The sequence below is a fragment of the Cebidichthys violaceus genome, unplaced genomic scaffold, assembly GCF_023349555.1.
Source record: "Cebidichthys violaceus isolate CVI_PGR_0920_01 unplaced genomic scaffold, fCebVio1.0.p SCAF_11, whole genome shotgun sequence".
NCBI lineage: Eukaryota > Metazoa > Chordata > Actinopteri > Perciformes > Stichaeidae > Cebidichthys > Cebidichthys violaceus.
The window spans coordinates 16,305,595-16,320,254 of NW_027176274.1; the positions used below are offsets into that span (position 1 = coordinate 16,305,595).

Here is a 14,660-nt window from a genome sequence, read left to right on the forward strand (position 1 = left end):
TCAAGATAATCAGATGGCAGTTGTAGAACCACTTTAAATAGAAGAACTGTCAACAAAACATTCATAGATATAAAGGATATTCTATATGTTCTGAAGCAGATAAAGTACTCTGTGGGATTTTAAAAAGCCTCTCATTTACCACTTTCTCCACATGCTTCAGATGGCTTTCCTGTACCTATGGCCATCGTGCCCTCTGCACTGAAAAGAAGAGAACCCAAAGCCAGCTGTGATTTTCAATGTGGCATCTAATTCAGCCATTAAATGGCACGGCAGGGTGTCCCCCTACGGCCCCCCCCCCCACTCCCCTTCAGGCAAAACCATGCTGGGTGCATGTCAAAGATCACATGACAATAGGGATTCCTGACCCAGCCAGGGACTGGGAACGAATCAGACCTAATTCAACCATGTCGCAAGCAGCCAAAGGCATTGCTCTTGAGACGGAGTGGCAGGCCTTTTCAACCTGGACACACACACACACACACACACACACACACACACACACACACACACACAGACGGGACAGCATTCCCTGTGAAAATGTCACATTGTTGGAGAGTTACGTGAAATGTGTTTTACCCTTTTTAATTTTTTTGTGTTTTTTTTGTATCTGTTTCCACTGAGGTAAAAGATGGAGAATTGTCAAGATGTTAATATAAAAGAGAGGGCCAACAGAGGCAAATCTACTAGATGGGTCGGGTTAGATACAAAATACAAGACAATGAGAACTAAAACGGGTGCAGTCTTCCCCCAAAGCCCCTAAAATACTGCCAGCGATCCTCAGCCAATCAAATATTAATCAGTGTCCTCTCGGTTTCCTCTCCCTATCACCTGACAGCGGCACAGTTCTCCAACTCAACGTTTACTAAATTAAATGAAGGACATTAGTGGGGTTGAAATGTAAATTATTCAGCAGCAGAAGAGAGTTCTTTCATTCAGCGGCTCCTTTAACACCATTACCATTGTGTGTGTAAAATAAATGATCCTTTGTCATCTCCTCTTTGTTCAAATGTTCGGATGTTATAACAGCTGGACAGATACAAGTAGGAATTCTGCTTAGGTCGTTACAAAGGGGAAAAACATCTTTCAGTATTTAGATGCAGCCAACACAAGCAACAGTCAGACACAGAGCAAGAAACAGGACTAACAGGGAAGGAATGCAGCTTTCTGAGCACTGCAGACTTTGGACTTGAGAAAAAAAACCTGTAAACAGTCCCAAAGCCTCTTTGACCTTCTCTGAATGGACAAACGGCTGTTTTTTTTTTTTTATCACAGGATCAGAACTATGTGTATTCGCAGCTTTGTGGCAACCGTGCTGGTCTGGTCTGTTAGTGGCTGTTAGAATAAACAGTAGACTAATGCAATCCAAGCCAAATAAGAGACAGCAGTGAGCAAACATCATGCTCAACACCATAGCATACAGTAGCTTGCAATTGTAACTGTATCTGAATCCTAACCTTTTCATAAAGGTTACACATTGGTGCTAAGTTGGGCAGATAACTTCCAGGAATCTCCCCCAAAAAAAGGGTATTTCTCAATGTAAGACAGTGCTTTACTATCTTAAGCTTTTATTGTGAAGGAACCCTGAGTGTAAGCCTATTTAAATATCTTTTCAGCAAAGGATATTAACAATGCACAAGAAGTTAGTAGAAGAAGAAAAAACGCCACGACCAGAGCATTTCTATTATTGCATTCATATTGTCACCATTGGTTCCTACCTGGCCATTGCGCTGCAGCTGAGCTGACAAGAATAAGGACGCAGTAGAGAAGGCGCTCCAGCCGCGAGGGACACCTGCAGAGGCAGCAAGCAGTCACATTCACAACTTTATCGGCGCACTCAAAAGCTGCAAAAAAAGTTTAAAACACAAACGCAAAAAAAAGAGGTACCTCATCGTCATCTCTTCTTTCGCAGATGTCGAGCGGGGAAAAGGCTACATGAGCCGTTCGGAGGTGACGGAGGGTGTAAAAGTGTTTTCACAGCTTCCTTGGTCCTGCACCGCTGCTGCACGCGGCTACAAAACAGCTGATGGGGACTCCGCGCTTTGCTGGAGACAAGAGACGTGGTGGAGAGGAAGAGAGAAGTGACCTGCAGGGGTTCACATCAGGGACTTCCGCCAGGTCCTAAAAGGGAACACATTCCAGCGAATGTCAAGTCACAGTAGCCTGTAGATCAGGGTCAGCCAAAAACATATAATAATAATAATAATAATAATAATAATAATAATAATAATAATAATAATAATAATAATAATGTGTTGTAATTATGTGTGATGGTTTTAAAAAAAATAAAATGTATATTATTTATTTTCAAGTTTAAAGGTACTGTTCACCCCAAAAATGAAAATGTTTCTTTTGACCTGCAGTGCTATTTATCAGTCCAGATTGTTTTGCTGTGAGTAGACTAGTTTTGGAGATATGTTTTGCAGATATACTGCCATAGAGATGTCTGCCTTCTCTCCAATACTATGGGACTGTATATGGCACTTTGCTTGAGGTGCTCAAAGTGCCAAAAAGATACATTTTAAAAACTCAACAGCAATGTCTCTTTCCAGAATTCTGGAATCCGGTTTACTCAAGATAATCCACAGACATTGCTGTGAGCAGCTTCATGTAGCAGCGATGGTTGAAAGAAAATAGTTGCTATACAATAAACCACTCGAGCCGAGTGCCATACAGTGCCATTGCATTGGAGGGACAAGAACAAGGCAACTCACACCAAAACAATGTAGATTGACAAATAGCACTACAGGTAAGAGCAAAACAATGTATATTTTGTATTTTGGGGGTGAACTGTCCCTTTAAGGTCATGCCCCTCTACTGACATTAGCTGAAGTGGATGTGAATAGGTGACAAACTGCAGCATGAGCTGTGTAAACCTAAGTTTTCCACCGGAAAAGCTTCTGTCATTCATGCAGAGTTTACACTGTCACTACCCTCTCGAGCTGTAGTGGGCTCACAAGACCGGACTTGACAAGATAATGACCACATGTAGGTTCAGGGAAGGCTTATTTACTTTGGTTTACTTTGCTTGGAGGTAAGACAGAGGTGAGAAATCCATGAGGAAGAAACTTTGTTTTCTTTTCTTTCTGTTTTTTTAGCAATTTAAAAAGGAATTCAAATGTTTTCTTTAAAACACATATATATAGATCTATATATATATAGATCTATATATATAGATCTATATATAGATCTATATATATAAGGAAGAAAAAGGGAATTATTCTATTCAAGTAAGATTACCTTCTGTATTATTATAATGTATGATCATACTGGCTAAGCTTAACATGCAGCAGCAGTTCAAAATCAAACTCACAATGCCCACATTGCAGAGCATAAGACACGTGATCAATCTAACGATGTATGACAAGGGATATTAATATGTGCAAAGTAACACAGTTGCTTAAGTGAGAAGAGGTGGTGCTATTGACACAACAGGCCACACTGTAAGTAAAAAATGCTTCCAAAGGCCCCAACTTACATCTTCAATCTCCAGTCTGATCGAAGACAAAATAAAACAATCCACTCATAGTCAAATATAAAAAGTCTTGGTACTTGCCCTGAAAAGCATGAACATGAGCCAAAGTCGTGGCTTGTTGCACTTACACAAGATGACCAGCAGAGGACGAAGTTGGTGTTGTTCTTGTCTGCAGAGGAAAGATCTAATTGCGGACGGGTCTGTATCATCATGGCACTGCTGTACCCCTACAGTACGCCCTGTTGATTGGGTTTGGTTGCTTCTTCTTTTCCCCTTGTGTCTCCGCGTTAGTCTGTGTGGAGCTTGTGGGACTGAAAAAAACAACAGCAATCGTAAACTCTAAAACCTTTTTGTGAAAAGTCCTTAAATAAGTGTTGTATGTTTGTTTGGTTTTTGAATTGATATGAATGTTTACATGTTTTTCAAATACACCAATAATAAAGGATGCAGCATAATATAATCATTGCAAACTAATCCTAAATCCCTCAATCCCAAACTGGCTACATTGCCACAAACAACAATGAAGACTTGACCTATTTCTTTTTCTTTTTTTTCTATCAATGCAGCAGTTCTAGTCGTACAGACATGTACTGATGCATGTAAACCATATAAATTATGGTTTGAGCATCTTATAGCATTAATAAAACATGTGTACTCATATTGGTACTTCCTTTACATGTGCCAGTTCGTTATGACTTCGTATAAGGTGAGTTTGTTTCACAGGAAGAGGCTTCAGGCCTCTGGTACTCTGATTCAGACTGTATTAGCGGCTCTATCTGTAGGCCTCTGGGCTACTGTCTGAACACGTCCACAGCTCTGTGAATGTCTGCTCTGCTCACATTCCAATGTCAGGGAAAAGAAAGGCAAAATTGCCTGTTAAATGCTATGTTGCAGTGTAACCTTACAGAGAGCAGGGCGGGACTCCTTCCACAAAGAGTAACATGCAGTTCCAATCGCCGCTCTATAATGAAAACATAACCTCAATTATTATCACCTGAAGAGCAACGTGTCACAGCTGTAGTCATGCTAAGTGTTTTGTCCTTTTTCTTTTTTTTTAATACTGGGACGGAGCAACAATGGAAGACTCGCTACGGTACATGATCAGAGTATTAAAAGCAAAATGACAGCTTATTTACTTGTTTATTAATCTCTTATTATCTTTAAATATATATTTATTTGACTCTGATCAAAATACTCAAGTCTATTTGGAGTCCAACAGCAGCTGAAGTGGTCTTAATCCTAGAATAACGGGTTCAGTGTCCAATCCGTTCAGAGGTGCTCAAAGTACTCACAAGCAAACAAACAAGCCTATTAGTTATTGAAAGGTAAATAGGGAAACAATATATGTTGGGTTTTTTTGTCACATTATACCGTAAAGTATTGCTCTGACCTAATTCTTTGAAAGGCCCTTTGCCCATAACATTATCCATTCCAAAACGTTACTGAGTCTATATTGGAATTGATGGCTTTATTGGATAACCTAAATGGTCAATGTGGCTTTATAAATGCAAAACAGAATACTTTGTTTGAGTTCAACTTCAAAAAGGAGTTGGAATGGAGTGTTATTTTAAGGTGCCTTTTTTTCTTTCCAAGCATTTATTTCAGTGTTCAGATAAATACCTTGTAAGTCATTTGGCAGGTTGTCCGAGACAAATTTAAACTGTTTTATATGAAGAGCAGATTAAGAAGATTCATCAACTTTTCATTTGTCCAAGAACACATTGTGTACGGTTCACAGCAACATTGTAACTATCTCAACCGCAACATCCAGGTAAAAGAAATGCCAGTGTTTATTTCTGTAGAAGTGAACAATAGATTGATGATATTACCAACATCATCATCAGCAAAGTATGAAAACATTACAGTGACAGTTTTTCTTGATTTGGTAAATCCAAGCCTTTTGTGTGTTCTTAGCAGTCTATAGCCAAAATACATTCAAAAACACATTGACCTGGATCTGATACAACACTGCAGAGAAACGGTGCACACTTGAATTTTGCTTTCAGTTCCGGATATGTGAGTTCTGATAACATAACAACCCTCTGAGTTGCTACTCAGTCGTTGCACAAAGCGTTTCATAACCAGCTACAGGGGCCTTAGTTATATCAGATTACCTTCCAACAGCTGAAATCAGGGAAGGGGGATTGAGGGGGAGGTGTGGAGCCACTAAACAGCTGAAGGGACACTGCAGCCCACACTGAGAGCAGGTCTCACAATCACACAACAGACTCACACACTGAAAACCCCAGGTCCACGTGCTGTCCTTACCACAAGGCACAGCACAAATACTGCCTACTGGCTCCGGTAAAGGAAAGGAAAGTCAGGTCAAACTGCATAAACTGTTGATACCGGATAGAAGAGTATAGAAGCAATTATGATCTATGAACCGTTACAGAACATACTGTCAACAAACTCATCGGTTAATTAAAAGTGGTTTACTAACTTGACTCCTGCAAAGACTGAAAAGACAAAAAAAATATATAACACATTTTCAATCTATGCATAGTTACAGTACTAATCCTCACATTTACAATGTTTACTGAGGGAATACATTTAGTGAGAAGTAGGGTCATTTTCTCATAGACTTCTATACAATCTGACTTCTGTTTGCAACCAGAGGAGTCGCCCCCTGCTGGCCGGTAGAGAGAATGCTAGTTTACGGCACTTCCGCATCGACTTCACTTTTCAGAACCGGAGGTTGCAACCTGACTTCTACATCATCAACAAGACCACCTTCTATGAACAATGTGTTACGTACACCTCTGATGGATGACCAGTGTTATGCAGCACATTTAGGTCTCTTATATACAAATACATTTAAAAATCTTTACTGGATAGTGAAAATGCAGCATATTATAATAACAATTAACACATAAATAAATAGCCAAAAATACAATAGATAAATATTTATAATGTTCAACTGTGTATTACTGTATATATGTATAATATAAATGTAATTTAAATACAGTCAATACACATAAATAATATATATTTTAAATATTATTTTAAATGCTAAATAGATGAAAATGAAAATACTGTATATATTTTTGCCTTTAAAAATCACAGTTGAGATCAATAAATTGTCATGAAAGCAGAAAGTATTGTATTTAATACAAACAAAAAATATATGTTAATCAAAATAAAAAATAAACATCTTTATTTAAAAAAAAAAAGTAATGCTTTCCTGATAATCATTTCCAGTGTCAGGCTGCAAAGGGCATTGCAAAGTGCTTTGTTTTTGAATGACTTAAGTCATTTTCTAATTAGGTATTGCTAAATTGCAACCTATGATTTGAAGACGTCTTCCAACACTGCTAACAAGTGAAACTGACAGACAACACAGATGCTATTTGCACTTCTATTCAAATTGAAGTAGTGTACATATATGTTTTTAAAGGCAAGCTACACAACCAGTAAGGACGAGCACATGAGCTGCATTTTACTTGTCACACAACAGGTCTTTACTGTATCCAGTCATAAGACTCTCAAACATCCAGTATTTGCAAAAAGATGCCATCCATACTCTGTTCCTGATGAATTACATTTGGGTGTCAATGCAGTTATCCTGGTTGACAATGCTGAGAAACATATAACATATCTGTGCTCAACATAGGTCGGTGGAAGACATTCTGATGGGCTGATTACTAAAAGGTGAGATCATAAAATAAGGAACGATGTGCTGTGTGGAAGCATACTGGTATCAGCTTTGATCACACAATCCTTGCTCCAGGACCAAGCATGGACTTAAAGACACACACATCCAGCAGGTAGAATCTAGTAAGTGAACAGGGCACGGACCAAAACACAACTGCACACATTTCCTATGCACACATGTATGGATCATGGAGTGCATGATTGAGGGATGAGTTAAGGGACAATAAAAAATAAAAATGAAAGAAATCGATGCAGCAGAACCGCACATACCCTTCTTCCTCATCAAAACCTGGTGCCTACATTACCCTCAACAACTCCACCACCAAGACCTCTAGAGATACTGGGGTGTCTGCGATGAGGAGAGGGCTAGAGAGGTCTGTTAACCTCACTTCTAGCACTTCAGCAGCAGCAAACTGAGTGAGTGTACTAGCAGAGTGATAGAAGTTGTTAGTCTACAGGCAGCAGCAAAGGCTTCTCCCTCTTCTGTCCTTTGTAATCAATAAATGATGTGAGGCTGGACTCAGAACTGTACATGCTGATAAACGTCGACCCGGAGAAGTTAACAGTGTTTAACCATAAAACAACATCTGCACATAATTTCTTGTTATTTGTTTTGCTTTCAGTACCTCAGTACCCGTCAGTATTTACTAGTCTAATCCGAATGTACCGTGAGGTGGAACTTATTTGTCTAATTTACAATTCCTGTTACAAACACTTGCTTTCTTACTGCCAGCACACTGTAATAGTTATAGACTGGTATAACTTGTGAAAAACTTTCGATTTAAGATTAAAGACATTTATTGAAGCTGATCTTTAACATATGAGCAGAAGCTTGTTCTTCTCCTTCAATTTTTATTGCAAAGCCTCAAGTAAGCTAAGCAGTCTGCAATGCACTGGCCACCTGAACTATCTTTAGCCCCTGCTGGCAAGTGAATGGAAGTGCCGGACTTATCTTCACTGCTGTCATCGAGGCAGTCAGTATTTTTAGGGGACAGCAGCAGCTGCAAAAGCATTTAACGGTATTCCATGAACAATGACACTCGGGGTGTCTGAGGCCTGAACGACACAGAGATTGGGGGACCACTCTGACGTTTGTTAAACGGGAAGCTGGGGTGGACACTGAAGTTCTATTTTCTGTTCCTCCTGCCGGACAAAAAGCCCATGGAGATGTGCTGGAGTACAACGTGGGACCTGTGAGGAGAGCATGTGTCTGAATCTGAAGTCAACTTGGGACATTACTCAGCCTTCAGGAGACGGGCGGCATTGCTTCTTACCTCGACGAGAGATTGCGAGCGCGGAATGCATGTTGACGGTCGTTCCCCGCGACTGAAGCGAGGTAGGTCATGTGAGGGGTACACTGCACAGCTTCACAAGGGGCAGAGGTCATTCCAATTAAATCAGACAAGTAAACACAGGGGTTAATCTCCTCTCTTTAAACCTCCGGAGGGAATATTGAAGACACTTTCAGGGCAATGTCCAGACCGGGTTAATAAAAACATCTTGCAATGTGAAAAAAGATATTATGGAACAACACCCAACTATATGAATTAATATAATGAAGTGTTATACAATATAGATTTCCATTAACAAAGGAATGTAAATGTTAAGCAATTACAACTGTTGTGTTAAACATTCTCTTTTACATGTATTCAAATTGAATTAAATTGCACCTACAATGTTATGGGCGAGCTGAAAAAACAGATCAGATAAAAGCTTTTTTTTGTCCGCATGCGTCTTACGGATTAGTGATACTTTGGAAGGTGTGCAAGAATACAAGACAGTTTTGCAGTATTTGACCAGTGTTTAAATACTTAATCATAAATATCACTATGAATCTATTGTTATCCAATGTGTCAGTAAAAACTATCCTTCAAAAGGAATCCTTAAAAACACTCAATACTGTGTGGGAGCTGTCCCAATTGGTTTAAAGGGGACCATCATTTTCATTAGGAGAGAAATAATTACAAACTGTTGTACAAACAAAATTCTAGGATTGCCTAACTGATATTGTTTTACACTCAGAGCTGCCAACAAAACATGTGACGGCAGCTCTGGTGGGGAGGTCTTTTTTTGAATGTCATGGTTACAATAATTTAAAATCCAACAGTGACATTTTCTCAGCATAGTTTAACTGTGAGCTCTCTTGGGTGGGCAGGCTGTGATTTCGGCCTGTTTGTGGGAGCATGCGGGTTTTCAGAACCTTCTTTGTGATACCTGACACACACTCCCTCGCAGGTCTTTATTTAGGGCATGCTATATTAAGCACTTTCCCATTGAAATACAGCACCAGCTGTACTGGCTATGTGTTGTGGCTGCTGTTGCAATAGGACTAGGCTGCGCCCCCACCCCCCACCCCCCTCTCACTGCAAGCCTGTGTTTTCTCTCATGCAGACAGATCTAATTCAATTAGACCTAATAATCATACCATCCGTTTGTGCTGACACGCATGCACACAAAGGAGGCGGAGGCTGTGCGTTGTCCATTCCAAAATATGAGGGTTCCCCACCTTATAACAGGAAGGCTAAAAAGTAAAACTTCATAATATATACAGTTACTTCATATCATGATCTGGCTAAAATGTTAGAACTAATTATTATTTAGCTAATTTCATTTTCCAATATTATCTCAATATCACAAGTGGTTTGATATTAAATTAATTTGTCTGTTATTTCCTTTTTAGAAATTTGCAGTGCAGAAGTTGGACTTTCTTCCCCCAGTGAATAACCGCTACTTATTAATCTCCTGGACTGCTTAAGGTGAAGTGAGGCTAACACCAAAGCAGAAATGGATGTGTTTGGTGGTGCACCACGTTTCTTTGCCTATCCACGACCTGTGGTGGTGCAAAGCGGAGCTGATGCAGTCCTAAAGTGTCAAATTGGTGGCGATCCAAGGCCTGCAGTTATCTGGGAGCGAAACAATGAAAAGATCGACCCGCAGGGACGATACAGGGTCTTTGAGGACGGTAATGTTTACAATCTCATCATTTCGGCTGTGACCACAGAGGACAGTGGCCAGTACATATGCAAAGCAAAGAACAGCATTGGGGAAACGTACGCAGCAGCCACACTGAATGTGGAAGGCGAAGCACAAGAGATGGAGTTACGAGAGGAGAATAAGCCGCGGTTCCTCATCAAGCCCCTCTCCACTCGCGCCGGTCGTGGGGATGACGCCGTCTTCTCTTGTAAGCTTTGGGGAAACCCACGACCAGAGGTCGTCTGGGAAAAGGACGGCAAGAAACTCAATGAAATATTCGAAAGCACGCATTTCAGCGTGGGCTTCCAGGACGGTGGATGGTTCCAGCTCAAGATCTTTAAGACTCGTGCTCCAGATGGAGGCGTATATACGTGCAAAGCCAGGAATGAGTTTGGGGAAGCGTTGGCAGGAGCTGTGTTGCTGGTTGATGCAGGCCCAGTACATGAGGATGAGGCAAATCGCAATGGCTACACAAATGGCCACTGGAAAGTCCACCAGGGAAAGCAGAGGAGTGGCAGGCAAGTGCCAAACCGGCTCAAAGACGACACCATGACCAAGTCCACTAAAGTGAAAATGTTTGCAGTGACTGAGGGCAAACATGCCAAATTCCGCTGCTTTGTGACTGGGAAGCCCAAACCAGAAATCATTTGGAGGAAAGATGGCAGGCTGATACTGTCTGGAAGGCGGTACTTGTTATACGAGGACAGAGAAGGATACTTCACACTTAAAGTTCTGTACTGTAAGCAAAAGGACAATGGAGTTTACGTTTGTGCTGCGTCAAATACTGCCGGGCAAACCCTCAGTGCCGTACACCTCTCCGTAAAGGGTGAGTCAAGATCATTTTCAGTGGCTTCAGAGTAAAAATGGGGAAAAATGTAGGTACAACTTAGAGAGTGAACGCAGACACAGTTGCAGCCTGCAGTGCTTTTTGTAGCGAGTAAAGGAGTGAGTGAACGTGTGGTGTGTTCTTGGATCAGATTTCAAACCATTTCATGCTGGGATGATGTCAGTGAGATACCTCCAAAGAGGTACTCTGAGATCATATATTGGGGTCGGGCCAGACAGGGATGGCAAAGTTAAACTTTAAAAATATGACGGTGTCATGAAATCTTACAAACATGTAAACATTAAAGAGATATTGTATTGATTATTGGTACAAAAAAATAATATGGTTAATATTACGTATTGTTCCAATCTTTACTATCTTCCAAAACCTTGTTTACTCAATCAAAGTATACCAAGTGGTACAATAAAGAGTATTATCTCAGTAAATAGAAAATAGTTACGGAAGTGATCAGTGCGTTTTTTAAAGCACACTACAGCTCATACTGTCGAATAGCACACTTATGCTAAATTGACGCATGTTGCTGCTCACAAACGCCTACTCAAGGAACTCAATGACCTAAATGTCAAGTATATGGCTTTGTATCATCATTCAGTGAATTCGTAAAAATACAGGTCAGCAGCTGCAAATATAATCAGCTACCAGATGCATTAAAAGAAATTCAACCCTGGTCTACTGGAGTATTAACGAAATGTATTAATGATCTGAAATTCAACCCGAGAAATATCCAAACAGGCAAAGTTCATCAGCTTGAGGTGGATTCCAAGCCAAGCACTGTGATGTCTGCAAAGTCACTTAGCTTGTGAAAGGTGTAGAGGGGGGGGGGGCGTCCATGTGATCGAAGTCTTTGGGAAGGAGATCATATTTCTCACATGACCCAGAGACGTCCAAACTCAAGGCACCAACAGACAGCATTGTACTGTGCCAGATGGAGGCAGAAAGGTGGGATTAATGGTAGATTTAAAGGTGATTTGAATGGAAAATGGTGAATGTATTTCATCAACACCGAATGTATTTCATCAACACCATTCTTGTGTTTAATTGGAGTTAGTAAGATAAGAAAAGTAAGAGCTCTGCAAGGACTACTAAATACAGTCCACATTCCTTTGTTTACAACTGTCTGGTACTGTCTGATGGTGTCGGTTACAAACACTTTATTTCCTATCCAACACCCCGATGTGTTAATGACCTTTCCATTCCTCAACTAAATGAGCCATGATTTTGCACATCTTGTCTGCTTCACTAGAACTTACTGCCAAATATATTTCAATTTACACAGTTTACTTCAAGGACACATATGATGTGCTGTGTGCGATTTCTCCGGGTCAACTTACCTGAAGAATTTATATTGCTCAAGTAACATTTTTTTGTATATGAGTTAATGAGAACATCTTAAGCTAGATTTGAACTTAACTAATTTTTAATTCGGAGCCGTCACATTGGCTTAATCAAACTGGTGTGCTTCCTCCTCTTTGGTGCCAGAGCCGCCTGTGCGGTTCAAGCAGCCCCTCATTGATCTAGAAGTGTGGGAGCAAGATTTGGCTGTTCTCGAGTGTGAAGTTCCAGAGGACTCTGTTCCGATCACATGGTATCTGGAGGACAGACGACTGCAGCCAGGGGCCAAATATGGAATGGAGGAGTGGGGAACAAAACGGCGGCTAACTATCCGTGACATCGGAGTTGACGATGATGGGATTTACCTCTGCGAGATGCCCGACGGGGGCAGAAGCATTGCAGAGGTAGCTGTGAAAGGTAAATCAGGATGATATAATCAAATAGCTGTGGTACGTTCACTATATATCTGAGTTTCATTGAACACCTATGTGCTCATACAAATACAACAGGGCCCTTTCAATAATGAGTTATGGTTTGGAAAAGACAGTTTGGGACAATCAAAACCAAAGTTGATCCAACTTAAATTGTGACAAGCCTAACCCTTAATTTGTTTTCCTTCTGTCATTTTTAAAACACATACGATATGCTGACAAAAGTTATAGCATTTCATTCCTTTTCCCTCCTCCTTTGAGCTGATTTGGGACTTGAGAGATGAGGCAAATCCTTGTAGATTAAATTTTGAACAGCAGTGAACATAAAGTCTGATGTCTCAGTTTGTCAACTTTGTCAGGTAATTGGAATTATGGAAAGCTCTCTTTATGTGGTGTTACTTTTCATCCATGTTTTTTGGACCAGTGCCAAATGGGAAACACTATATAATAGTGGTTACATGTCAGAAAAACATTGGACTTTACCATGGGAGACCGTTCGCTTTGCGTTTCCTACCGACAGTCAACAGTGTTTCTTTAAACCATGACAACATTCCCTGACTCTAAGTAGTTAATTATTTAACCATGATGTTGAAAGTCCTCTAACCTTAACAATGTAGTAATTTAAACCAAAAATCTTTCCCTAAACCTATATAAGACTAACCAAACTTTTTCCATAGCAGTATCAGATCAGAAAAGGATTTTATTTTGACAACGCTGATTTGTATTAATTTTGGAGAGCAAATGCCAAATGTTGTTTGTAAGGTCATTGTATTCCATTAGATAATCAAATCCTCATCCTGTAAATGTGCAAAGGAGTCACTCACTTTCAAAGTGTTTCCTTTCAGGGACAATTTTGCGGAAGCTTCCGAGAAAAGTGGATGTATTGGAAGGTGAAAATGCAGCCTTTTGTGTTGAAGTGGACAAAGAAGAAATGGACATACATTGGTACAAAGATGCCGTAGAGCTGCGTGAAACACATCAGACCATCCTCAAGTCCTTCGGCCGAACTCACATCCTGGTTTTCGTCAATACAAATCCCCAAGACTCTGGCCTTGTGACTTTCCTTGTAGGCAGATCCAAGACTTCCTCTCAGCTAAGAGTGAAAGGTAGGGTGCCTCATCTGTAGATCATTGAATCCCAAATAATAAGTTTGCACACAAAACAAAATATTGAGATCTACTACTTTTGGAATTGCTCAATATGTATCGGTCATTCCAATTCAGAGAGACATTGACAATGGGTTTCTCTTGTTTCAGCGGCCAGACATTGTCCTCCCAGTTGTCCAATGGGTGTGCAGATCAACACAGAGCGAGCTAACGCAGCTCTTCTCTCGTGGGTTGCTGCTCAGGACACTCGAAAGAACCCTCCATCTGGATATGTGCTTGAGCGACAGGAAGTGGGCACAGGCTCACAGGAGTGGCTGCAGTGCCTGACCACCGACTCCGCAACCTCGGTGGAGATCCTTGGTGACAGCGTACCATGTGAAGCCGATTATCGATTCCGCATCTGCAGTGTCAACAAATATGGAAAGAGCAACAATGTTGAGTTCCCAAAAGCTGTTCATTTGGGTAAGTTCTGCTGTCCTGATAAATTAAATCACAACATGGTTGAGGATATAGCTTGCTAAATCATGTATACTCTGATTCATTTTCCAGTTCCAGTTGCCAGAATACAAGCTCCCTTACAGGATGCCTTGGTGCCCGAGGGGCAAGACGCCCTCTTCTCTATTGAGCTGTCTGCTTCAGTTATCGGTACATGGTTTTTAAACGGTACTCAGCTTCAAGAAGATGAGCGCTATTCCATGCGCAGGTCACGAACACACCAATCTCTTCGCATTCGAGGAGTTCGGGATACAGACAATGGAGCCGAGATCACATTTATTGCCTATGGCATCCGTGATTCTGCCGCACTGTACATTCAAGGTGTGTATGGGTCTTGTTAGGCCAAAGAA

At 40.7% G+C, this 14,660-nt stretch overlaps 2 protein-coding genes across 2 annotated transcripts in view; one reads left to right on the plus strand and one right to left on the minus strand.

Moving 5' to 3' along the window:
• Positions 1-2,025, minus strand: part of col18a1a (collagen type XVIII alpha 1 chain a) — a 75,395-nt gene extending 73,370 nt beyond the window's left edge. The window contains exons 1-2 of the mRNA XM_068705150.1: positions 1,885-2,025; positions 1,716-1,789 (exon numbers count right to left, since the gene is read on the minus strand). Of these exons, the coding sequence (XP_068561251.1) occupies positions 1,716-1,789; positions 1,885-1,895 (85 nt within the window). The 5' untranslated portion in view covers positions 1,896-2,025. The remainder of the gene's footprint in view (positions 1-1,715; positions 1,790-1,884) is intronic.
• Positions 2,026-8,160: 6,135 nt separating this feature from the next.
• obsl1b (obscurin like cytoskeletal adaptor 1b) overlaps positions 8,161-14,660 on the plus strand; it is a 35,194-nt gene continuing 28,694 nt past the window's right edge. Inside the window, exons 1-6 of the mRNA XM_068705152.1 lie at positions 8,161-8,462; positions 9,807-10,925; positions 12,426-12,695; positions 13,555-13,815; positions 13,966-14,277; positions 14,365-14,631. Coding sequence (XP_068561253.1) covers positions 9,911-10,925; positions 12,426-12,695; positions 13,555-13,815; positions 13,966-14,277; positions 14,365-14,631 — 2,125 coding nt within the window. The 5' untranslated portion in view covers positions 8,161-8,462; positions 9,807-9,910. The remainder of the gene's footprint in view (positions 8,463-9,806; positions 10,926-12,425; positions 12,696-13,554; positions 13,816-13,965; positions 14,278-14,364; positions 14,632-14,660) is intronic.